This window comes from Mobula birostris, chromosome 4 (genome assembly GCF_030028105.1).
Source record: "Mobula birostris isolate sMobBir1 chromosome 4, sMobBir1.hap1, whole genome shotgun sequence".
Lineage (NCBI taxonomy): Eukaryota > Metazoa > Chordata > Chondrichthyes > Myliobatiformes > Myliobatidae > Mobula > Mobula birostris.
The window spans coordinates 73639241-73666998 of record NC_092373.1 but is presented as its reverse complement, the minus strand read 5'-3'; the positions used below and the strand labels follow the sequence as shown (position 1 = coordinate 73666998).

The 27758-nt window shown below is 37.8% G+C and overlaps 1 protein-coding gene across 12 annotated transcripts in view; it reads left to right on the top strand.

The window, feature by feature from the left end:
• LOC140196415 (beta-galactoside alpha-2,6-sialyltransferase 1-like) overlaps positions 1–27480 on the top strand; it is a 127465-nt gene extending 99985 nt beyond the window's left edge. For all 12 annotated transcript variants that reach the window (XM_072255572.1, XM_072255571.1, XM_072255570.1 and 9 more), the window contains 4 exons: positions 14642–14739; positions 19566–19667; positions 22610–22784; positions 26452–27480. In XM_072255572.1, the coding sequence (XP_072111673.1) occupies positions 14642–14739; positions 19566–19667; positions 22610–22784; positions 26452–26705 (629 nt within the window). In that variant the 3' untranslated portion in view covers positions 26706–27480. The remainder of the gene's footprint in view (positions 1–14641; positions 14740–19565; positions 19668–22609; positions 22785–26451) is intronic.
• The last annotated feature ends 278 nt before the right edge of the window (positions 27481–27758 follow it).

Below are 27758 nucleotides of genomic sequence, written 5' to 3'. Positions count from 1 at the left end.
TTTCAAATCTTTTTATTATTATTATCCAGAATTAACAAGAGTACATCGAAGTGGGCAAAGCTTACAATGTTTCAAGAAAAAAAACATTGTTTTAAAGATTGAAAAAATTTTGGTGACCAAAAAAAAAGAGGGGAAAAAACCCTAATAAGCAAGAAAAAGTGAGGGAAAAAACCCATTAGGTGTTCAACCCCGGAGCCATGCGTCATACAAAAAGCTTCAAACCGACAGCAAGAAAAAAAAGTACCAAAAATGTACAATTAGATCGTGGAGGAAATCTATCAATTAACTCAAATGATAGTAACGAGCAAATGAACCCCATCTTTTCTGAAAATCAAGCATAGGTTCAAAGGTTCGACTTCTAAGTTTTCTCCAAACGAAGACATAGCATTACCTGGGAGAACCATTGTGACAAAATGGGTGCCGATGTATCCTTCCACTTCAACAAAATGGCCCTCCTAGCTATCAATGTAACAAATGCAATAACATGTTGGTCAGACAAAGAGATACCACGGATATTTTGAGGAATTATTCCAAAAAGCACAGTTAATTTGTTAGGTTGTAAGTTAATTTTAAGTGCTTTAGAAATTGTAGAAAAAAATGACTCCCAGAACTGTTCCAGTATAGAACAGGACCAAAACGTGTGTCAGTGTAGCTGTCTCAGTTTTACATCTATCGCAATAACTATCAACATTAGGAAACATTTTAGATAATCTGTCCTTCGTCAAATGGTAACAATGTACAATTTTAAATTGAATCAGTGAATGACTAGCACAGAACGAGGAAGAGTTAACCAACTGCAGAATCTGCATAATTGTATAGGTAAAGCAGCTCCCAATAACGAGGTTAAATAAAACTGTTTCACAGCTTTCAATTCCAAATCCACCCAAACAGCTTTCAAGTCTACCCAAATTGGCCGATCGTTCTTATCAACCCAGTGTAACCAAAAGGATATATATCGCACATTAACAGCCCAGTAATACATTCTTAAATTAGGCAAAGCGAGACCTCCATCCTTTTTCAACTTCTGTAAGTGACATTTACTAATTCTTGGTCTTTTATTATTCCAAATAAAAGATAAAATAATAAAATCGATCCGATCAAAAAACTTCTTAGTCAGAAAAACAGGGATATTCTGAAATATTGGTAAATTTTGGTAAAATCATCATTTTGACTATGTGGATGCGACCAACAAGTGAAAATGTAAGTGGGTTCCATCTACTAAACAAATACCTCATAGAATCTACCAAGGGAACAAAATTAGCTTTATAAAGATCCTTATATTTTTGCTGATTATAACACCTAAATATCTAAAGGAATCCGTGACTTTGAAAGGAGTATTATCATATATAGAAACAGATTCATTTAAAGGAAACAGTTCACTTTTACTAAAATTTATTTTATATCCTGAAAAATCTCCAAATTCATTAAGTAATTTTAGCAAGAAAGGAATAGATTCCTTGGGATTGGATATATAAACCAGTAAATCGTCAGCGTAAAGAGAAATCTTATGAATGGTCTCATTCACAAAAACCCCATAAATATCTTTAGATTCACGAAGAGCAATAGCAAGGGGATCTAGTATTAAATTAAGTAACAAAGGACTTAATGGACAACCTTGTCTTGTCCCCATGAAAGCTGAAAAAAGGGGATCTACAGTTATTAGTAATAACAGTAGCAATAGGAGTTTTATATATCATTCTAATCCAATTATTAAAGTTAACACCAAAGTCAAATTTCTCTAGAACATTGAATAAATATTTCCATTCGACTTGATCGAATGCTTTTTCAGCATCCAAGGAGACGACGCATTGCGGAGTTTTAAAAGAGGATGAATATATAACGTTAAATAATCTCCGAACATTTGAAAAATAACGACCCTTTATAAAGCCTGTTCGATCTTTAAAATTAATTTTATCCAAAATATTCTCCAACCAATTGGTCATTATCTTTGCCAGAATCTTAGCATCGACATTCAATAATGAAATATGAGGCACAATCAGTGGGATCATAATTCTTTTTAAGAATTAAAGAAATAGAAGCCACATAAAAAGTAGAGGGTAAATCACCTTTCACAATAGAATCCTTAAAGATTTCCAACATATATGGAGAAAGCAATTTTCCAAATTTTTTTATAAAATTCTACAGGATAGCCATTAAATCCAGGGGTCGTACCAGATTGCATTGAAAAAATAGCTTTATGAATTTTGGCTTCAGTAGTTTGGGCATCAAGGGTTTTTTGATCCTCAACAGAAATTTGAGGAAAATCAATCTTTCGTAAGAAAACATTCATTTTAGAAGAATCTACTAGACATTGAAATTTATAAAGTTCAGTATAAAAATCTTGAAAAATCTTATTAATTTTTTCATATTCCCAAGCCAGGGTACCATCTTTCCTACGGATTTTCAAAATTTGCCTTTTGGCTCTAGCCGTTTTTAGTTGAGATGCAAGCAGTTTGTTATTTTTATCTCCAAACATATAAAATTGGCTCTTTAGCTTAAGCAAGTAGCCTTCAATAGGATGAGTTAATAATAGATTATATTGTGATTGAAGTTCCACCCTTTGTTTGAATAAATCAATATTAGGGGAGATTGCATAAATATTATCTAAGTCTTTAATTTGTTTTGAAATCTTATCTAATCCTACTTCAGTCTGTTTTTCTAAACTTAGCTGAATAAGAAATGACCTGACCACATAAAAATGCTTAATTTAGACGTACCCCCTGTAGCATTAAAAAGAAGAAAAATCTTTTATCTGGGTTTCAATGAAGCTGACAAAGTCAGAGTTCTGCAGTAATGTCTGAGACATGCGCCATGGTGGGCGAGCAAGAATGACATCATCAAATTCGAAAGACAGACTGGGGCGCATGATCAGATATAGCAATAGCGTCATATTCACAATTCTTAAGACTAGGCAAGAAATGGGGATGGATTATAATATAATCAATCCTCGAATATTTTTTATAAACATGAGGAAAAAAAAGAATATTCTCTGTTATCAGGGTATAAATATCTCCATAATTCAATCAATCCAAAATCAGTCAAAAAGGAGTTAATAAGTGACGTAGAGTGATTTGGAAGTCACTAATTGGTTGAGCTCTTGTCTTTCTTTCTTTTTAAATCTTTTTATTGAATAAGTATACAAAAAGGTAAGCCATATAGGCACTAATACACTGTTAGAATATAATAAAATTACAGGAGATATTAATACAGAAAAAAATGATACAAACAATGTAATTTAAACATAATATAATAAGGTAACATAATAGTATACTAATTTATATATGTCAATAGAGAAAAGGAAAAAAAAAACCCACCGTGCAACTAAACTAAAAGCAAAGCAAAGCAATGGGCTAACTTGGAACCAAGTAGAGTTAAAGAACTTAAAATCACGTCCTCAAACCCGACCTCCATTAAAAACAGTAAAAAAAAAACAAGAAGGGAATATAAATATGGAGCAAAAAAAAGAAGAAAAAAAAATTACATTAAATGAAAATATTGAATAAAAGATCTCCAGGTCTGTTCAAATTTAAGTGAGGAATCATAAAGATTGCTACTAATTTTCTCCAAATTCAAGCATAATATCATCTGAGAAAACCAAAAAAACATAGTTGGAGCATTAAGCTTTTTCCAATGTTGTAAGATACATCTTTTCGCCATTAAAGTAAGAAATGCAATCATTCTACGGGCTGAAGGAGAAAGATTACTGGAAATTTTAGGTAATCCAAAGATAGAAGTAATAGGGTGAGGAGAGATATCTATATTCAATATCTTTGAGATAATATTAAAAATGTCTCTCCAAAATGTTTCCAGAGTAGGACAAGACCAAAACATACGAGTTAAAGAGGCTATCTGCCCCGGACATCTATCACAAAAAGGATTAATATGAGAATAAAAACGAGCTAATTTACCTTTGGACATATGTGCTCTATGAACAACTTTAAATTGAATTAGGGAATGTTTAGCACAGATAGAGGAAGTATTGACTAATTGTAAAATCTGCCCCCAGTCATCCACGGAAATGATAGAACCCAATTCCTGTTACCAAACTACCCTAATCTTATCAAATGGGGCTTTCCTAAGTTTCATAATAATATTATAAATCATAGCCAATGCACCTTTCTGACATGGATTAAGGTTAATTATAGTATCTAAAATATATGTAGGAGGAAGCATTAGAAAGGAAGAAAGTATAGTACTTAGGAAATTTCTAACTTGTAGATATCTAAAAAAATGTATTCTTGATAAATTATATTTATTAGATAATTGTTCAAGAGACATAAGGGAACCATCTAAAACTAAATCCAAAAACCGTGAAATACCCTTAGTCTTCCAAATTTGAAAAGCACGCTCCATAAAAGAGGGAGGAAAAAATATGTTACCTAAAATAGGAATCGCTAGCCCAAATTGGTTAAGATCAAAAAATTTTCTGAATTGAAACCAAATACGTAAGGTATATTTAACTGTCGGATTAGAGACCTGTTTGAGGCGTTTCAAATCAAAAGGAAGAGAGGAACATAAAATAGAGCCAAGTGTATAGCCCTGAACAGATTGTAATTCCAATGCTACCCATTTAGGAATGGATAGTATATCCTGGCCAAGTAACCAAAATTTCATATGTCGAATATTAATTGCCCAATAATAGAATCTAAAGTTAGGTAATGCTAAACCTCCATCTCTCTTAGCTTTCTGTAAATGTATTTTACCCAGTCTCGGGTTTTTATTTTGCCAAATAAATGAAGAAATTTTTGAATCAACTTTATCAAAAAAAGATTTTGGAATAAGAATCGGTAATGGCTGAAATATATATAAAAATTTTGGCAGGAAAAACATCTTAACTGCATTAACACGACCGATCTAAGTTAAATATAATGGAAACCATTTAGATGAAAGTTGAAAGCTCTTGTCAATCAAAGGATTTAAACAACAGTCAAAATCCCCACCCATTATCAACATATATTCATTTAAATCAGGCAGTAAAGCAAATACCTTTTTTTTAAAAAAAGAAGGATCATCTAAGTTAGGACCGTACAAATTGACCAAAACAACTTTTCTGTTACAGATTACTCCTTTAACGATTAAAAGTCTGCCATTAAAATCTGACTCAATATCCTCTTGAGTAAATATATTGGATTTAATAAAGATGTAATCTCCCTTAGTTTTACTGTGAGAAGTGGAGTGAAATTGTAAACCCCTCCACTATCCAAAAAACCTACTCAGATCTCCCGCCCTGATATGTGTCTCTTGGGCAAAAGTTATATCAGGTTGGAATTGGTTAATAATTTTAAAAGTCTCTTTTCATTTGATAGGATGATTCCAACCACGTACATTCCAATTTATTACATTAATCCATTTAAATACCATGCCATAATTTTATTCTACTTTACAAATGCACAGAGCACATACCAATACGGGATGATCAAAAATGGTGGCGATGAAGAATACAACCACATAGAAAACACACATGCCCCGGAACCACCCAGTGGGGGAAAAAGCCCTAACTCTAACCCCACCCCTCCCCCCATAGCCTGATAAAAAACATTGTTGGTAAGTTTTTCAGACCTAGTATATAATTTCTTTACTGTTTCTCAAACTTTTGAAAAATCAGACCTGTTTGCTCATAGGCTTTTTAACCTTTTTGAATCTGCAAAATCTGTTTTCATATGATCAACAGCTTAATTACACTTTGATAGGCTGAAAGATGACTCCAAAGGCTTAATTTCAGCCAAAGATGTAAAGACTGGCTTGGCAGTGTTAGAGAACCAATTTTGCCAAATAACCAATTAAACTAACAAATATTGGAAGATGGAGTATCCTGATATCTCCACTTTTACTCAGATAATCTTGTTCAATATATTCAGAAAAACAGTGCTGAAAATATTCAGTATATCAAGTAACATTTGTGGAGAGAGGAAAAACAAGGTTAACATTTTAACTTTTGTTCAACATCTGCAAATTCTAGATTAGATAAACTTATGTGTATGGTAGAACACTGTAAACAAGTTTTTCTTCCTTTTTGAAGTGGCCAAAATTACATTAAAATATTTCTGCTTTGTAGATGGAGAGAACTCCTGAGATTAAGAATACTTCAGTAACATGTTGGATGCCAGAAAGATCATGTTTAAACTTGATTTTAACCTCATGGTTTTATTTGTGGGCATATTATGTTGACACTTGTGGGCTGCACATCTTCAGACTGTGTTGGTTGTTGATTTAAACCAGGGGTCCCCAACCTTTTTTGCATTGCGGACTGGTTTAATATTGACAATATTCTTGCGGACCGGCCGACCCCGGGGTGGGGGGGGGGGGGTGGGGGGGGGTAGGGTTGCCAGCGGATAAGAATAGCAGTCAAATATGTTGTGTTTACCCAGGGAAAGACTACAATGACCATGAAGCCTTGCGCGGGCACCTGTGTGCGCATGCGTGAATTGCGCATGTGTGTGTGTGCTGATTTTTTTTTTCTACAAATCGTTTTTGGCGATTCTGCTCGGGGGGAGGGGGGGTAATCACGACCGGAATATAGGTGATAAGTGGCTAATACACTCAATTTCGTTTCTAAACGGGCTTATCTAACGAATTTAATATTAAACACACAGCGTATATTTTCCTCGCATGAATATAGTGATAAGTCAATTATCAGGGGAGGACAGGGGAGCTTGAAGTAAGTGTTGAACGAACTTCCAGTAGAAGTGGTAGAGGCAGGTTCGATATTGTCATTTAAAGAAAAATTGGATAGGTATATGGACAGGAAAGGAATGGAGGGTTATGGGCTGAGTACAGGTCGGTGGGACTAGGTGAGAGTAGTGTTTGGCACGGACTAGAAGGGCCAAGATGGCCTGTTTCCGTGCTGTAATTGTTATATGGTTATATAAGTCAATAGCATCATAACATTTTAAGTAATGTTTGGATATTAAACACACAGCACATATTTTCCCCGTATGAACATAAAAAATCATTGCAACATGCCAATATCGCTGAATGAGTGGGAGCCCTGGACTTGTTTCCCTGCAACAAGACGGTCCTATTGAGGGATGATGGCAGACAGCGATACTCGAAGGGGGTTCCTTATGTCCAGTCTATTCCGCAGTTTAGTTTTCGTTGCATTCATTGCAGCAATATGATGTTGGAAACGGAAGCAATGTTTTCAGTGCTTTCGTGGCTATCTCAGGATATTCAGCCTTGACTTTGATCCGGAATGCCGGCAGAGATGTTATGTCAAACATACCTTGCAATCTCGAGGAGTTGATCTTCTTCCTGTGCTGACATAGATGATGCACGGGTAATGACCTCGCGTGCGTTCAAGTTTAACAGTGGCTGTGACAGGGAATGAGGAAAGGTGCAGCTGATTCATATCTCCGACTCATATCGCCAAATCATATCGTTTCCTCGCGGCCCGGTAGCGCATGCTTTGTGGCCCGATACTGGTCCGCGGCCTGGTGGTTGGGGACCACTGATTTAAACAATACATTTCACTGTATGTTTTGATGCATATGTGACAAATACAACCGATCTTTAAATCTTTACTCACTGTATGTAAATTGATAATGTCTTTTTTTGCTTTATTTTGCAAGTGCTTGCCAATAGAAAATGGACTCCCTCTATTTCCCCCCCATTTAAATGTAGCAATGGATCAAATTTGTGCCATGATAATTGTGCAACGCTGTTCTGTTGCAGATTTTCTGGGAAATTTCAGCATGTGGACCAGAAGCTGAAGTTCTTTATTGAACATATTTCTTTATTGTATTCTGCTTAGAAATTCAGAAGTATTTGGTAGGAATCACTTGATGACAATCATTGAGCCAATAATCCCACACCAATCCTTGCTACACAAAATGCAGGAGGAACTCAGCAAGTTAGGCTGTATCAATAGAAGGGAATAAACCATCAAAGTTTTGGGCTAAGTCCAAAAGAAACAAATTTTAGAGGTCTGAATCTATTTTTTAAACAAATTAGAATTATACTTTCGCACTTAAGAATCAGAGGTACCGCAAAAGTATTCTGTTTTCATGTTGATTGTTAGAAACTGGCAACCACTGAAAACAGGAGCAGGAGCCCATCCAGGCTGCTGTGCCAGTCAGTCTCATTGTTGGCCAATCCTCTATCTCAGTGATATCCCTGTACTCTTCAATGCCCGGAGTGTCTCGGAGTCAATCTACTTCCTTAAGTGCATCGAACAACTTTGTCTCCAAAACTTCCATGGAAAAGTTTTCATATGCTCAGCACTCTGTTTTCTCTTAGTCCTAAGTGTCTTAAACTATATCCAAAGATCGTGATACCACCTCTTAGACTTCATCAATAAGGGGAAATATCCTGGCCTTATTTTGCTTGTCAAATCCCATATATATTTCAATGAGATCTCTTATTCTTCTGAACTCTTACAGCTACAGAGTCATAGAACCAGGCACTTCAGTCCACCAATTCCAAGCCTGTATTTACATTAATGTAATAGTAATCCCATTTTATTTTCCTCACATTTCCATCTACTTTCCTTAAAGTCCTTTTGCACTTTGACCAAAACTGCTCAAGGTAATTTGGTAAATGGTATAAATCAGGCAATGTAATGGACATTTCCTAGGATTGATAACCAGGGTCAATGATTTGTTTTTTCAGAAATGGTTCTTTTCATTGTCCTTGGTATTAAACGACACCACAGTGCCAAATCACTTGAGTTGGCTTTATTTAATAGGGAGCTTAGGGAGCTGCTTAAAAGCTTCATTTGAAGTCACTGTTACAACCATAAATCATTATCACACAGGCTGGTGCTGATTCCTGCCTTGTCACAATGTATATCTGACTTGTATTTCTTTCAGTGCAGGTGTGTAATTTTTTCCAACACACTTGTGTTAAGTCAAGTGTGAGAGTGGCTGTGAAGAGATTTCCAGACTTACAGCAACTTGAAATGTTTATATAGCCCCTTTTTAGCAACTTTGTGAATGTTTTCATAAAAAGGCCTTCCTACTGTCAATAAAAGCCTAGACTTGAAATCAGTATTTCGCCATTGATGATTGCTGTGTTTTCACATGCTTGATTTCCCCCTACCAGGCCTTTGTGTATCTGCAGCTGTGCTTGTGACAAGAATTCGGGCTGCATTTTCTTTCAGTGAAGTCAGGTGGAGAGCTGCTGCCCTTTCTGTTGTTTATGCATGACAGAAAGGAAATAGAATCTGCCTTTTAATGTGGCTGTTCCTTTCCTCACTTCAATGTGGCTTTAAAATTCCTTTTTAGTTAGATGAGCACTCAAGCATTAGTGGAACATGCACCATGTTTTCTTTGATTTTTGCATTCAGGATGAGATAGGCAGAAGATCTATGCAAACATCGCATAGTTAAGGTTTCTGACAAAGTTGTGCTGATCACTTGTGAGATTATCCAGATGAAATGTATAATGATAATTTTTGATACTTCTAATGCTCAAGGGCTAATAAATGCTTTGTTTATATGTGTGCCTAATATAGAAAGAGTTTTGCATGTGTTGACCATACTGTAGGAATGCCACTTAACCATTCCTATCCACCCATCTGCTTCAACACTGTGGAGGCCAAGTCATTGGGTGTATTTAAGGCAGAGGTGGATAGGTTCTTGATTAGCCAGGGCATCAAAGGGTATGGGGTGAAAGCAGGGGAGTGGGAATGACTGGAAGAATTGGATCAGCCCACGATTGAATGGTGGAGCATACTCGATGGGCCGAATGGCCTACTTCTGCTCCTATATCTTATGGTCTTATGGTGTGTAGCAGTATTTGTAATTCAGTTGCTCACTGGCAACATGGAATAGGTTAGTTAATGATATAAAGCCAAAGAGACTAAACAAAAAAGAACACAAAAACCACCGGCTGCTCAAAACAATGCTGTTTGTTTGAAGCTCTAGGATTCAGCAGTGCAGAGGAAGCCTTTGGTCTTCCTACATTTATCTTTTTATTGTGCTTGGAATCAAGAAATGAAAAGGTTTGTAGGCATTGGGATAGAACTTTAAAAGTACCATGCAGAGTTCAAATGGAGTCAAAACAGGATGTAGTTTGGTATCCTGGCAGCACATTGAAAATCTACCCCAGCTGCTTGGAAAAGGGAAGCTGAGGCATCCCAGTATAAAAGCTGAACAGTTCTTTTCACTTTTCGCAAATTAAGTTCTCAGATCCTTTTGAACACAGAGATCCTAACAATTAGAATTAGTAATCAAAATGAATGCCTTCTTTGCTGTCTGTTTAGTAATTTAGAATTTTACAATTTCTTCCCACTGGCCAATTGATATCAGAATACCCAGTCATTTAATGGAGTCACACAGCGAATTTTGTACTGTCCAATTTTTTGGTCCACAATGTCAATATCTACCTTTTTATCCTTTTTAACTTTGCCTGTTTGTGTGTCTGCCTAAATGCCTCTAAATTGTAATTGTATCCGATTCCACCACATCTTCTGGTGGTACATTCAAGTTTCAGGCAAATAGTTTCTTCTGAAAAAATCTTAAGAACCCTTGGATATTACACAGGTCTATTATGGGATTTTATCTTCAGTTGTCAAAATACAAAAATCAGTGGCCAAATTTGTGAAGCCCATTGAACACTAATATATAATTGCTATTTGTGGCTGCTAGAAGGAGGCCCCAAGTTTTCCACTATTATTTAAGGGAAAAAAAAGTGCCTCTTTCTGGCAACGCTGAACTGATTCCACTAACTTTGGACTCACAACTCGCATTCTTGATATTATTTATTGTAATTATTTTGGTTTTTTTCCTCTCTGTATTTGCAGTTGTCTTTTGCACATTGGTTGTCCGTCTTTCTTTTGTGTGTAGTTTTTCTCAGGATTTATAGTGTTTCTTTGAATCTACTGTGAATGCCCACAAGAAAATGAATCTGACTATATTCCCTATGTATGAATCATATACAGTATAATGACAAATACATATATATAGGTAGGGTGTCAAAGACTTTTGAAAAATACAGTACTTGTTAATGTGGAGCAGAATGTTAACTTTGTTAATCTGGTGGGAGCAAAGGATGTCAGAATGGCTAGAGTGGAGTGCCAGAGGAGAGATGTGGGACAGGTAGCAGAGAAGGAGTGCCAGGGGTAGGGGAGGTTGGCACAGGTGCAGGCACACCCAACCCTGACACACTAGGCAAGGTTATTTGTTTCCAAACAGTTGGTTTATTGATCATTACAGAATGTCTGTCTGGTGCTTTCCACTCCCTCCTTTCTTGCTTCCCCTTTTTCCCCACCATGATTCCTCTCTCCCTGCCCCCTTCCCTCTCTCAGTCCGGCAATAGAGATCCAGATCAGAATCAGGTTTATCATCACTCGTGTGTCATGAAATTTGTTTTTTCTTTTGCAGCAGCAGTACAGTGCAATACATAAAATTATGGCAGTACTGTGCAAAAGTCTTAGGCATCCTAGCTGTACATACTGTATGTGCCTGACTTTTGCATAACACTAAGTACTTTGAAAGAAATTTACTTTGAGATGTGTTTGACAAAATGAGTGAATGTTTTTGGCTCATTTTGGTCTTGGGTTAATTCCACTTTTCAGTCTTTTGAAAGTGGTGCTGCAATAGAACAATTCAGAATTTTTAGATTGTTGACAGCGGGGCAGAAAAGGCCATGGGCATTTTTTCTCTGCTTTTGAGAATTCCAGTGATGGTATTGAAATGGTTACAATTGAGCATTTTCTAATAATTTGCAGTATTAACCAGCTGACAATGAGATCAATGTTAAAATCTAACGAGCTTGTATTTAATTACGACTAGATTCAGTAATGCACACCACTGGGCTGATTGCTACTTTTGTTAGATTGTGACACTAATATCCCTCTTGAGTTGGGCATTGAATGAAACTGAATATGTATTGTTCATATTGGGCCAAGTATCCCAAGGGAGATTAAAACCAAATGAAATGTGACTTTCTTTTCTCTGGATGCAAAATATAACTGTGTCAAGCGAATTAATGAGTCAAATGAAACTGTGTAACAGATCATTCAGGGAGTCAGTGGATTGATTTAAACGAGTGGGAAGATACTTAACATGGTTTGCAGAAAGACACATGAGATTTAAACATTTTTCCTGTCATGAGTATTTTTATAATGCAGATGAGATACCACTGCATAAGCACAGTACAGAGAAATAAATTTTTTTGTGAATTCATTCTGCTTAAAAGAATATCTATTATGTTTTATCTAACCATTTTCCGATGCCACACCTGACTTCCCAGAATGTTTCCAAGAATTTCATTTTCATCACCTTATTTTTTTTGTTTGCACATCATCTATCTCTACTCTCAGTCATTTATCCCACTTCATTCTCAGATTTTATTTTCCGATCTTTCTCCTTTTTTTTGTTCTGTCATTCATATTCTCACAGTGTTTCACCCTATGTTCTTGGTCCATAATTGATGCATGTTCCTGATTGCTTTTTCTGGATTTCCCATCTCTACCTCCCGCAAACATTATCCTAATCACTCCTTCCTTACTACCTTTTGCTGGAGAAGTTAAATCTACCTGTACTGCTTCCTAGTCGGTGGATTCTTGCATCTAGCTTTCTCATTTGTGTCCTGCTTGAGCTCAGTTTGCCAGAGATGCAGACTCTTATCTCCTTCTCACAATGCCAGTCAACATCCAACTCCCCAGTTGCTCCACATGGCCACCTGCTGCTGTGCTTTTCAGAACAAACCTCATTAGTTATAGATCACTAACTGTCACATTCTCAAAAAACGCTTGCTTCTTACAACTAACCACCCGTCATTTTGAAAATTCTTGAACACAAATTCATCTCTTTTTTTGAGTGTGTGGTCCAGGTTGTTATTCTGCTGAAAGGTGCTTAAAATTTCATGTGGCTCTGCAGATCTGGAGCTTCATCTATCCTCAATGTCCTTGTGGCTTTTAACAGAGATGACTACTTCATAGCTTCTCCAATGGTTCTTCTGTGACATTCCTCTTGGTGTGCTGTTGTCATACATTCTAGTCTGCATATGCAAGCCTCATGGCTTCCCTGCCTATTTTTTTTTACCACGTGCCCATGTTTTGCTTATTCTTTTCTTCCCCTTCTGCCCCATCATCCCCTACCCCAGTTTTTCCTTTGAAATTGTCTACAGATGTGGGATCAGTTTTCATATGTGGACTGGTGGAGCTATGCTTTTCCTCTCCACTCCCTGGATGTTTTCAAGTTTAACATCCAACCTTGTATAAGATACATTTTGCTTCAGTTAAACACTAAATAGACTGAAAGCATCATCATAAATCTCCAATAGAAATCCCATACCTTGCTAATGATTTAATGTAACTCTGTGTCTGTGGCTGTACCTTATCATTTCAGTTGTTGCTATGCTGGCCCAAATCCCCATCCCCACTCTGCCCACAGTCTTTTCCCAGAGCTGTTTCCATCTTCCCATTTGCCCATCATCTTTGCAAACTGCACTGGCTTGAAGTAGCTGCAACTTGAATTTAAAATATTGTGGTCTTCAAATCTTTCAAGGGTTTGCTTCTTACTCACTCCTTTCAGTTTTAAATTACCCTCCCTAAATTCTTCTTCCTGCTGACTCTTCCATCTCATTGGTTTCTTTTGTCCATCATACCTGTGACTTCACCAGTCTGAGTTCCATGTGCTACTTTTCTCCATAAGCTTATATATATTTGTCCACTTCCCTTTCTTTCCTAAACTACTTTAATTAAACATTTGGTCACTTCCTTCAAGTGCCTCATTTGATTATGCTTCTGCCTCTGTGTAGCACTATGATTATTTTTTCGCGTCAGTAGCCTCTTTCATGTATCTGTTATTATTAGATGACTTTGCACAACTTTTAGTTCTATCCATAGAATCTTCACATCATTATTTGCAATGGGAAGAACTAAAAGATGTGCAAAGTCGTCCAGTAAAAACAGATATCTAAAGGAGGCTATTGATGCAGAAATATAATTATAATAATCATTGTGCCATTATGTCTCTGAAAAGTGGAAAACAAGGCAAAGGGGGTTTGGGGAGATTTTAAAATATCAATGTAATCTTTGTGATCTAGTCACACTAGCTTCAGCAATATGTACAGGTTACAGTAATGTAATGTTCATCCTTTTTGGGTGGGTCGGGGCGGTTGTGGGGGGGGGGGGTGGAAATTCCACTCGTACCAGCCCAAAATCAACTCATTTTGGACTGGCATCAAGTACGATCCACCTACGCTGTGGATACGAGGCACCCCCTTTGGAATAGCATGTCTTCCCTTCCTGAAGTGCACAGGAATACCTGGTTACATATTGAATCCCAATATGAGGAACAACCGTAGGCTGTGAATATATATCCAGAACAAATAGAAGGTTAATTCTGTTGGATCACTGAAGTCATACTGGACATGGCCATCATAATGTAATCTAAACTATTAAACACGTAACAATCTTTTGTTATGGAACCAACATAAAGCTTGCATTTTCTGAATGTCTTGCAAATAAATAACACTGAAATCTGAATTTTTGTGTTCATCATACTAAAATAAACCACTTAATTTGAAATTGTGATCTTCAACTGATTCATTTGTCAGATTTACAAACTGTACTGCTTTAAGTTTGTATGGCATATAAATAATCTCCATCCTGTAGATTTGTCAATAGATAATTTTTTGAACAAATTCTAAAGCAAAACATTTGGAATGTACTTGTCACTTTCTCTTGTTATTAGATGCTCATGATGCCATTATAAGGTTCAATGGGGCACCTACCATAGGATTTGAGTCTGATGTGGGGAGCCGTACAACAATTCGGATAGTTAATTCACAGGTAACGTCGAACAAGATTGGTACTTGTATGGAAGCAGTCCAAGGTCAGAGCAAGCCTCCCACTCTCTTGTTTATTTTCTCCAAATAATCTTTACATAGGATCACCTTGACAGTTTATTCTCAGTAGCGATTCAGAGGTTTATACTTTTGTATCTTATACTATGTATTGTTTTCTGTAGGATATAATGGGGGCTAATAATATACAGAGGTGGTGTAATCGAGGATCTTCGTTCCCAAGGTGCTGGACATGGTTGTATCTAAAATAAATTACACAACCCAATCTCATTTATGTAGTTTGGTAGAATTCATGATAAATAGAGTCTGTTGTGGCAGGATGCTCTCGGGAATCACAAACAAAAGAAAATCTATAGATGCTGGAAATCCAAGTAACACACACAAAATGCTTGAGGAACTCAGCAGGTCAGGCAGCATTTTATGTGTGTTGCTCTCAGGAATATTAGCTGACGTCATGGGCAGTGAAGCAGGTTCAAACCATGTGATTCCATTTGGCCAGTGATGACTGTAAGAGCGATCAGTAGGATAAAGGAAAAGCCTAGCAGAATTAACATTGAAGACAATGGAAGTCTCTTTTCTGGGCTTTCCATAGGCAAACACAATACTATAGATGTTGGAATATGGAGGAACTCAGCAAGTCAGGCAGCATCTGTGGAAGGAAATGAATAGTGACTATTTGTGGCTGAGACTCGTCATCAGGATTGGAAAGAAAGGGCAGAAGCCGGAATAAAAGAGTGGGAGGAAGGGCAAGAAGTGGGAAGGATGTGAAAAACTGGTAGGTGATAGGCGGAAGAGGCAAAAGGTTGAAGAAGATGCAACGTGATAAGAGAGGAAAGGGGACCATGAAATAAAATGAAGGAAGTGGGAACCCGAGGGAGGAAGATGTGGTTGGTGGGTAGGTTGTGATGGCAGGGGGAGGGGATAGAAAGGAGTAATGGGATCAGAGGGATAAGAGAAAGCGAACATGGGTGGGGGACAGATTGCTTTGTCAAGCACTGTTGCACCATCCAGTGTAACAGCCAGGGTCTCCCAGGGGTCAGACTTTTTAATTCCACATCCCACTCTTGTAGTGGCATGTCTGTACCACCTCTACTGCAAAGTTCAGCCTAGACACAGATTAGAGAGTTAAGGCCTCCTATCCCATCTTCATACTCTCCAACATTGACTTCTCTAACTTCTAGTAACCACTCTCCTATGTCCTCTTTGCCCCTTCCACTTGCCACTTTACAGCTTCTCACGCAATTCCCGCTCCTTCCCACCCACTCCTTTTTTGGGCATGGCTTGAATTGTAAACTAAATGATGACTTTAATATTAAATGTGCATTTAGTAACTAGATTAAAATGCAAATAGTTTTACAGGATGATGCACCCCAATCATTGGTAAACTGAGGTTTTAATAGTGAGCTTATGACATCAGAATTTGCATTTTATAAATGATCAGCTTTGGAATGCTATGCTTCACTGGTTAGTAAATATCTTTCAATGGATGGTTTGGCCGATTATCCATACATCTGAGCCAGCTGTTAACCATTCACATTTTAGTTGGGTTTCTGGGGCGTGCAGTAACCAAATTTGCTGTTCTTTAACGGGACGTGGAAGCTGAATCCCAGAATTCACGTGGGCATGGGAGCTAAAAAAAAGATGAATATCAAGTTAGCACTGTCAATTCTAATCTCACCCTATGGAAAAATAGTTTTCTGAAATTTAAAAAGCCAACATTTCCATGCAAGCAAAACTTCTGTAGAATATCTACTCTAAAACTTGTTATATTACCAGCAATTGGAAGGTACAAAAATCATCAACAAATTACAAAGAGTCCTTACACACTTTTTCAATAATAATGCTATTTAGAAATCTGCATATTTAAATATTTCTGGGAAAGCTGCAGTGTCCCATAGCTGCTCGGTAGAGATTGAAAACTGTTAAAAATAAGTGAAGTAATGAGTGTCTGGTATTGGTCCAGTGATTTATTTCCTCCAGCGTAAATTACCATATGATGAATTTGAATTTGTTCAGCAGCTGAGTTTTATATTTGGTGCCAACCAATTTCTTTTTCTATTTGAAAAATTAAGAACTGTAGTTGTGATTTGTATGAGACTGAACTAAGGTGATCTAAAATTTCTTTCCCGTGATGCTGTAGAAGCCCAATGTCAGAACTGAGGTTTTCAAGCATGTTGACTGAAGGGAAGTGATGAGCTGATAATTTTGTTTCAACACGAGCATTTCTTCTGGATCCCTGTCACTGTGATAGTGTCATCAGAAGTTACACATCTTGTATGAGTATCAGTATGGCTTTAGTGTGGCAGGGCCTGACCTCAATGGGTATTTGAAAGTGTGAATATCAGTGAATGCTGTGCCTTGAAAAAGTATTCAGCCCCCAGCCCTTTGTTCATATAAATGAGTATTGCAATCATGGGTTTTGATCAATTTAATTTAGAATTTTTATTTGTGAATCACATGCTCCTTTTTTTCCCCCTCAGTAGAGCCCCAAAACAGGGAAAAATTTAAAACATGAAAAATTAAAAATTCAAAAACTGTAATGTCAGGAGCTCAAAAGCTAGGTATTCAGTTGCAGTAGTCTTTTTTGATAAGTGTCTATTAGCTTTACGCAATGTGATGGAGCAAATTTTTTTCATTCTTCTTTGCAAAATTGCTGAAGCTGTGGGTTTGTTGGGGAGCAGTGCTGGACAGCAATATTGAGATCTTGCTACAGAAGTTCGGTCGGGTTTAAGTCAGGACTCTGACTTGGCCACTCAAGGACGTCAATTTTCTTCATTTGAATCCACTCTGTGGTTGCTCTGGCGGTCTGTTGAGTCACTGTCCTCCCCATTTTAAGCTTTCAGGTAGAGGCTAGGAGGTTTGTATTCAGCATCTCTCTATCTAGTAGCATTCATCTTCCCAACAATCCTGATCAGATTTTTTGTCACTTCTGCAGAAAAGTATTCCCATAGCATGATGCTACCTCCACCATAATTTACAGAAGGGATGTTATTACCTGGCTGATACACAGTATTATATTTAGGCCACACAGGACAAAATGTTCCACTTTAGTCTTGTCCAACCATAAGACCACTTTCCACATTTTTACAGCATCTTCCAATGACACTTTGTAAGGTCTTTTTGGGCAAAGATATGTTTGTTTCGTTTTTAGCTCGGGCTTTTTCCTTGCCACTCTTCCATAAACACTCCTTTTGTGCAAGGCCTTAGAGATTGTGGAGCCATGAACTTCACCTCCTGTGGCAGCCACTGGCTTCTGCAGCTTACTCAGAGTAACTTTTGGTGTCACAGTAGCCTGTCTTACAATTGCCATTCTTTTATGGCAACTGAGTTTAGAGAGACAGCCTGACCTAGGCAGTGTGGCTGTGCTTTCATAATTTTCTTACTTTTTCACAATGAACTACACTGACCTCCAAGGTATGTTCAGTGCCTTTGATGTGGTCTGTACCCTTCTGAGATTTGTGCTTCTCTATTATCATTTCCTTGACTTGCCGTAAATGCACTTTTGGCTTCATTTCGGCTTGGTCTGTTGAAAATCTACCATACGGTTGGACCTTACAGAGAGGGTGGAAGTATTTATCTGCATGAATTCATCGAAAACAGGTGATCCTCCAATTTTCTACATCATCAAATTGGGTGAATTGGTAAAGTAATACAGTATACTGCATCTGAGGAAAATCAGTGTAGTAATTAGAAAAGGGATGAATACTTTTTCAGCCTCACAATTTTGGTTTTTAATCTTTAGTAAATTGTTGACATATTTTGGAATTGTTTCATTTGATTTGACAAGATGAACAATATTTTGTAGATTAGTTCAATATATTTTAAATTTAGTAAATGACTCAATAAAATGTGAAAAGAGTGTTTGGGGCTGATTACTTTTTCACGGCACTGTTTAACTGATTCACAACCTTTGGGATGCTAATGTAAATAATTACAGTCAAAATGCATTATTATGCTCATTGTTGGACATTGAATGTTGCATCATTGCCAAATTTGTGGTCATATGGCAGGAAACTGGGATGTCGATGATACCAAGGGATCATCTACACCTACTTAGGGCTGCACCATTTACGTTGTCATTGTGGTATGTAAATTTGTGCAATAAATTTAACCCTTATGTTAGTATATCTGTAGTATTTTGTACAATGCCTTTGGTAATTGCGTGTCAAATTTATTTTTGAACAATCTTGGTTTGTTGAGTTACTATAATAACTTGGTTGTGCTGCTCTGTGAGCTTTGTAGACTTTTTCTCACTTAGATTTGGGCTCAACTTGGAGATTAAACTCAACTAAGGAAGGTATTGCAGAAATGGAAATGTGTGGACCAATTACTGAGGCAGATTAACTTCTATAATGAATATACTCACAATGCTAAAGGCATAAGTGAGAATTCTGATGTACCTGGAGGCTTTGGAGAAAGTAAGGTTCTGATTATGTATGGGATTTCCTAGTTGAGTGATGCCGATGGTGACAGTATATTTTCATAAATAGCATGGGACATTGCAGTATTAAAATCTTGGAATAAATTCAGTGTTTAAATGGAAGCAAAAATCAACTTCATTTGGATTTTCTAGTACCCTATAGATCTATAAAACTGTTGCTATCTAGAGGGGGACATCGCAATTTGTTGTTCAAATTTTGACACATAAATATACAATAAATAAAATAAAAATTTTATTTGAAGAGTATAGGTTTTGCTGGGCATTATGGAAGTGAGGAATACAGTGTCTAATGAGCAACTCACCATCCTGCTCTGATACATAAATGCTGCCCGTGCATTTTGCAAGTGCTAAAACAGAACTTTCTTCCACAGATTGTCGCACTGCAAGAGCACAAGTTTCATGATAACAGTTTGTACGAAATGGGTGTCTTATTAGTGTGGGACCCGGCACAATATTCGGCTAACCTTACTGAGGTATGATGTAATTTACATGCTAGAATATGCTCTTACTTTCAAGAGGAATTTTAAAAACCCTTGTTTTTATAATTGCCAAAACCATCATCACTGTCTCCTGGTCAACCAGAGCAAGAGAACACACCAAGAATAATGTTAACTGCAGATTATGAGTGCCTGAGTGACATTTTTCTATGCTGTCTATAAGGAGTTTGTACTTTTTTCCTGGGACTACGTGGGTTTCCTCCGTGTGCTCCTGTTTTCTCCCACTGTCCAAAGACATACCAATTAGTAGGTTAATTGGTTGTTGTAAATTGTACTGTGAATAGGCAAGGGTTAAATCTGGGGCTGCTGGGTATTGTGGCTTGAAGGGCCAAAAGGGCCTATTCCACACTGTATCTCAATAAATAAGTAAAAATCATTTGAGAGCCTCACTCCCAATTGCTGTCTGGAAAATTGTCTGAGGGAAAGAGAAAGAGAGAAGGTGCCTATCTAAATGCAGTGATGTCACTTGGTGGTTGAGCTCACCCCAGAACTGCTACATCTGCAATGCTTTCATAGCAGCCCATTGTCCAGGATGACTTAAAATTTAATTAGCTACTTCTTCACCCCGGGCGTAACCTTCAGGCCTTGTTCCCTTTAGCTGCTATTCTTCCAAAGCAACCCAAAGCCGGTGGGTGGGGGATGGGACATGGAGCTCACTGTGTATGTTAAAGGCTTGTGTTTGCCTAAATACTCCCCAGCAAGATCTGAAGAACAGAGTTAGCTCTAGAATTTCTTTACGTGTTTTTATGTGTATGTAACTCAAAGGTTTATAGAACAAAACACTACTTTTTGCAGTGAATATTTTAATCAAGGAGTTTCTGATTTCTTTGAGTATTTGAATTACAGTAAGTCCTGGAGTTGTTTGGAAAATTCTCTTCATATTTTAGCTTCTTTAACTAACTACTTAATTTACAAAAAAGAATTAAATTTTTCTTCATGAATTCTACTCACCAAAAAATGGTGAAGATTTTATTTTTAAGTTTCACAATCAGATCGGGGTTCAACTCTGTTACAAATCTAAATTGCAGCTGTCTCAGCACCTGCATGCAGATTGGGGAGATCCTTCTTAATGCACTTCTAGAGTTCTGAATGCTAAAGCAGTTCTATGATTCATATTTATTGCTAGCTATTGTGCATGTCACAAATCCACCACCGAGGCCAAACATATTTACAGAATTACTTTCTGCACTCCTGCTGTGTTAAGTTTAGCCTCTTGTAAGAAGGGCTTCCAGGTATCAATGTAACTTGAACATTCTCGTAAGGACAAATCCATTGAATGTTTTTAAGATACCTATCATCCTTTTGAAAAGCTGAATTTATGCATTTGGATCAATTTGCTTCTGTGACCATAAGAAGGATCCCAAAATGTTTTTTTTTTAATTTCAAAATCATTTTTTGCATATTTGGTAAATGACTTTAGATATAGTTTAAAATGTAAACACCTGATGTTTTTAACATACATTTTGAAGAAGTTACTGTATACAACATTTATAATAGTACACTCTTATATGAAGAGTCAGATTGAGTTCTTTTCAATCTTAGAGATGAGATAAGCTTTAAATAAAACACTGACAGTCTTGTATGGAACTGCGAACAACTTAGTGCATAAAGACCATTACGTTCAGGTTTTTTGTGTGCAATCATGTGAATGTAGAAGTCCCAAACTTGTAAGTGACTCCTTATCTTTCCCGCAATTTTGGACTCCATGTGAAGTCTAGCATAGGTAGCATTCCCCAGCAATTATGCCAAAATATCTGCCTACAAAACCTTTACCAAGTTAGATTTGGCACAGGAATATCTTTCACATTCATTTAAGTGAAGAGTTAACTTGTATTTTTTTTATTGAGCCTAGTGAGATTTTAACTAATTTCATTATTTGTTTTAATTCTTTTAATGTTAGAAACTTTCAGAAAAATTCTAAGGCCTTACCCTTGATAGAATTTGGTTGCTGAAGGAGCTTCACAAGAATGGCACTTTTGTTGTTGCCCATCTAAGTTTCACTTTGAGGGATTGACCGATTCACATCTGTGTAGGGAACTACTTCAGCACATCCAAAACTAGTAAACAGCAAAAGCCACTCATACCAAAACTGGCATTAATTATTGTTGAGAACATTTTAAAGTTCATTGTTGTCCACATGATATGTGATTATAGATATGGTTATCAATAAGATATGGATTTATCTGCATTGTTTAGTTGGAATAACTGTACTAAGTAACTTTTTTGGCTAGAAGCTATTCTGTAACTATGCTGGTTCTCAACATTTGAAATGCAGTGGAAGGGCATACATACATGCTAGAGTAAATCTGCACATTTCCCAGTTCCCTTGTCATTGCCTTTATTGTTGACATTGATGCTATGACTCACGTACATGAATCATTGAGTGATGGGATGTAATGCAGAAAAGAAGGAAGCTATATTATAGTTTACAGTTAATTCTTTGGTAAATTTCATTTTAATTCTGATGGATGTTGTTTAAAGTCCATTCATATTATCCACAGACATGTTAAAACGTGGTCTGTCAAAAGTTGGATTTTGTCCTTATAATTAATGGAAGCACCCAGAGCAGAAAGGGTTTTGCTTCTGCTTGGAGTTAGATTCTGAAAGAACTACAAAGTTGTTCTGAGAAGGTTTTTACCAAGAATGACAGCTTTGCATTACTTAAAAGTGTTAATTAAGTATCTCCAATGGTGAAGATTAAAAGTGATTTACTCTTGATAATACATGAAACATCCATATTATAACAGCATAGATTATAATGGGACATGAGTGATTAAACCTCACTTCCTCTGAGCAGGGCTTTTTCTCAAAATTCACAGTAGTCATTTGAGGGAGGAGGAAGCAAATGCCAAGTTTCATCACAACACTCATTTCTCATTTCCTTTTCTTCCTACCCCTTGATCCCTCCCCACCCGCAGTGGTTCAGACACCCGGAGTATGAATTCTTTGAAAGTTATACAAAGTATCGTGAAAAGAATCCCAATCAGCCCTTCTATATTATAAATCCCAAAATGCAATGGCAGCTTTGGAACGTCATGCAGGAAAACACGGCTGAAGATATCCAGCGCAATCCCCCTTCCTCTGGATTCATAGGTGAGTAAACAACTTTCTCTAAGTGTTTTTTGTTCCATGTTATAATATTTTATGCATAGAAAGATGGTAACTTTATTCTTGCTTGTTAGTATTATAAACTTGGGCCAATCAGTCTCTGAGTCTGTTCCACCATTTCAATACATCATGACTGATCAGATCGTAACAGAGTTCTGAATGCCTGCCTGTCCCCGATAACTCTTCATCACTTTCTTATCAAGAATCTATCTACATCTGTTGTTTACAGAAATTCAGATTGTTTCCATTCCACTTTGAGGAAGAGGTGGAACCTGTATGGGGAAAAAAAGTTACGCCTGCTCTGCCATAAGTGGATTATCCCTTAATTTTAAATAATGGCCTCTTGTTCTAGAATCCCCATGTCCTCTACATAGTCACCTCACCATGACTGGTCAGGATCTTTATTTCAATCAAGGCCCCTCTCATTCTTCTAAAGTTCCAGAGGAGACAAACATCCCCTGCTTATCCTTTCCTCCAAACAACCCACCCATTTCAGGCATTTCCCGGAGAAAAGCCCATCTGCCATTTCTCAGACCATACCTGCAACTGATCTACATTGTGCTGTATTCTTTGCCAGTCTTTTGCACTGTCCACAATTCCACCAGTCTTGGTATAATTCACAGAAACTAACTAACCCACCTGTATACATTTATGTTTTCATCTATGTCATTTATATACATAACAAACAGCAGAGATCCCAGAACAGACCTCTGTGAAACACCACTAATTACAAATCTCCAACTCAGATAAGTCCCTTCAACCACTACCCTCTGTCGTCTTTGCACAAGCCTGTTCTGATCCAAGCAGCTAATTTGCTGTTGATCCCATGCATCTTGGTCTTCTGAATTTGCCTCCTATGAAGGAGTTTGTTAAATGCCTCACTAAAATCCATCTTTACAACATCCACTGCCCTACCCTCATCAAACTCTTGTTGATTTGTCAAAAAAGGCAATCAGGTTGGTAAGACATGGCCTGTCCAACACAAAGCCATCACAAACGAGAAAAAAATCTGCAGATACTGGAAATCCAAGCAACTCAAACAAATTGCTGGAGGAACTCAGCAGGCCAGGCAGCATCTATGGAAAAAAAGTGCAGTTGATGTGTCGGGCCGAGACCCTTCAGCAGGACCGGAGAGAAAACAATGAGGAATAGAGTTAAAAGGTGGGGAACGGGAGGGAGAAACACTGGGTGATAGGTGAAGTGAAGAGCTGGGAAGTTGATTGCTGAAAGAGATACAGGGCTGGAGAAGGGGGAATCTAATAGGAGGGAACAGAAGGTCATGGAAGAAAGAAAGCGAAAGGAGGAGGAGGAGCACCAGACGGAGGTGATGGGCAGGCAAGGAGATGAGGTGAGAGGGAGAAAAGGGGATGGGGAATGGTGAGGGCGGGAAGCATTACTGGAAGTTCAAGAAATCAATGTTCATGGCATCAGGTTGGGGGCTACCCAGACAGAATACAAGGTGATGTTCCTCCAACCTGAGTGTAACCTCATCGCAACAGTAGGGGAGGCTGTGGATTGATGTATGGGAATGGGAAGTGAAATTAAAATGGGTGGCCACTGGGAGATCCTGCTTTTTCTGGTGGATGGAGCATAGGTGCTCTGTAAAGCAGTCTCCCAATCTGCATTGGGTCTCACTGATATACAGGAAGCCACGCCGGGAGCACAAGACACAGTATATGACCCCAGCTGACTCACAGGTGAGGTGTCACCTCACCTGGAAGGACTGTCTGGGGCCTGAATGGTAATGAGAGAAGTGTAGGGAAGGTGTAGCACTTGTTCTGCTTGCAGGATAAGTGCCAGGTGGGAGATCAATACACAAGGGAGTCATGTAGGGAGCGATCCCTGCAGAAAGTGGGGGGAGGGAGGGGAAGATGTGCTTGGGCGGTGGGATCCCATTGAAGTTGGCAGAAATCGTGGAGAATTATGCACCGAACACGGAGGCTGGTGGAGTGATAGGTGAAGCCATGCTGGCTTTCCCTAATTAGGTCATGTGTTTCCAAGTGCTCTTATATCCTATTCCTGAGAATTTTCTCTGGTAATTTTCATACAACTGGCATGATACTCATTGGTCTATAGTTCCCAGGATTTCCCCTTGTTTCCTTTTTAATGGAGATACATTAGTCACTCACCAGTACCCTGGGACCTCGCCTGTGCTTAGAGAGAACACAAAAATACTGGTCAAGACCCCAGCAATCTTATCCCTTGCCTCCACCAATAACCTGGAGTAAATCCCATTAGGCCCTGGAGACTTATCCAGCTTAATACTCTTTAGGAGGCCCAACTCTTCTTCCACCTTGACCTCTAAATGCACTACATATTTATATACTTAGCACTGATCTGGTCTTCCATGTCCTTTTCCTTGATAAATACTGAAGCAAAGTACTCATTAAGCGTCTCACTCACATACTCTGCATCCAAGCAAATGCTCTGCCCTTTATCCTTGAGTGGTCCTACCCACTACCGAGTTATCCTGTTGTGCTTGATTTTTGTATGGAATGCCGCAGGATTCACCTTAATCCTACTTACCAAAGGCATTTCATGGCACCTCCTGGCTTTCCTAATTCCCTTCTTTAGTTCTTTTCTGCCTTCTTTATGCACCTCATGTAAGTGACGGGTGAGGAAATGAAATCGGTTAGCAGATGAAACAATGGTTAGTGGAGCTGTGAATGGTGTAGAAGATTGACATAAGTTACAATGGGACGTTGACAGGATGCAGAACTGGTCTCAGGATTAGCCGACAATTCAACCTGGGGAAGTGTGAAGTCATTCACTTTGGAACATCAAATCTGAAGAAGGAATACAGGGTTAATGACATAATACTTAGCACTGTAGAGGAACAGAGGGAGCTGGGGGTCCATATCCATATATCCCTCAAAGTTACCACATAAGTTGATAGGGGGTGTTAAAAAGGCATGTGGTATGTTGGCCTTCATTAGTCAGAAGTTTGAGTTCAAGAGCCACGAGGTAATGTTGCAGCTCTATGAAACCCTGGTTAGACCACCCTTTAAATATTGTGTTCAGTTCTAGCCACCTTGTCGTAGAAGCTTTAGAGAGAGTGCAGAAGAGATTTACCAGCATGCTGTTCGATTAGAGAGCTTGGATTTGAGGATAGGTAGAGAGCTAGAACTTTTCTCTTTGGAGTGAAGGAGGATGAGAGACGGCTTAATAAAGTTGTACAAGAAGATAAGTGGCATAGATCCAGTGGATAGCCTGAGGCTTTTTCACAGGGAAAGCATAGCTAATACTGTACAAGGGAACATAATTTTAAGGTGATTGGAGGAATATATAGGGGATATCACAGTTATGTTCTTTTCACAGAGAGTAGTGACAGCCCTGCCAGGTATAATGGTAAATGTAGATACAGAAAGGCATTTTAGAAACTCTTAGATAGACACATGTGTTAGAAAAATGGAGCGCTTTTTTTGATCATAAAGTAGGTTAAAAATTTGGTACAACATTGTGGGCTGATTGGCTTGTACTGTGCCATAGTGCCCTATGTTCAGTGTTCTAAACATGCAAGAGAAGGTGAACTTGCGTTGAGTTTAGTTCTGGGTGTTTACTTGATCCTATGCACTGACAGCAGAACGTGGATTCAGCTATTCTTGTTTCCCTTTTTTTTTTGCATCATTTGAAGCATTTCTTTTATTCTCAGGTATCCTTTTAATGATGACCATTTGCGACCAAGTAAATGTCTATGAATTTCTGCCTTCACAAAGACAAACAGATCTCTGCCATTATTATGAAAGGTTTCAAGATCAAGCCTGTACAATGGGTGCTTACCATCCACTGATGTTTGAGAAAAATCTGGTGAAACGTATAAACCATGGTTCAGATAGGGACATCTATTTTCAAGGAAAAGCCACCCTTCCAGGATTTGGAACATTCCAGTGTCCAAATTCCAAATAAATACAGCATCGCAAACTATGAGTACTTGGGTTATTGTTCTGAATTTTACATAATATAAAATCAAGTTTACTATTGATCTTTGATTTTAACGTTAGTAAATAGTTTTTGAAGATAACGATAATGCATTAATTATGTGTATTTCTACACAGGTTAGGGTACAGGTTAGTAACCTGACAATGGTCTGTACTTTAAAAATATTTTTACAAATGTTTGTAGTTTTAAAAGTTTATAGTGTTTTTTATTATTTTTGAGGTATCATCCTCTGCAATTTTATCTGGTCTTGTTTTAATACAGCAGTTGCATGTACAAATTGAGATGACTTGTTGGCCACTGGAGGAAGTGGCAAGATCTCATATCAAGTAGGTACATCTTAGGGCTGGGAGAAACACAATTAGCTTAACAGTAATCATTAAAGAAAATATTTCTGAAAAGTTAGCATTCATTATTGGAATCCGTGGTATAGGTATGTCATGGGTGACATTTGCACCGTGTTGCCATTGCCCCTACTGATATATGTTTGATTGTTAAATCTCTCTCTTATCAAAAAAAAATCATGACAGAGTGATTTTCCTGTACAGCATTCATTTTCAGCAACTGCAGCAGAGGTATGGAATGATGTCTGAGAACTACAGGTTCAATGTCATTAAGTTTTTCACATCACCTACCTTGCTGCAGATACTAGAATCATTATGGTTTTGATTTCATGGGTGTTCCTACTGATTTTGAACTTGATTGTAATGTATTAAAACTTAAAATAAATTTCTAAAGATTATAACTGGCCTGATCAATTACAATTCAATGCTGTGAAATAACAGGATGTGAAATATAATCTCAGGGTAATTAAATTAAAGTTTATGAAGTACAGTCGACCTTCACTGATCCGACTACCTGTAATCCGGTTCATTTGATAATCCGGCACTGACTGTGCTTAATATGATCCTTCTGTAATTCGGCATTTTCATTAATCCGGCACTCCTCAAGTCCCAGTGGTGCCGGATTAGTGAAGGTCAATCTGTACAAATTCATCTCAACTTGTACCAAATTACCTTAAGC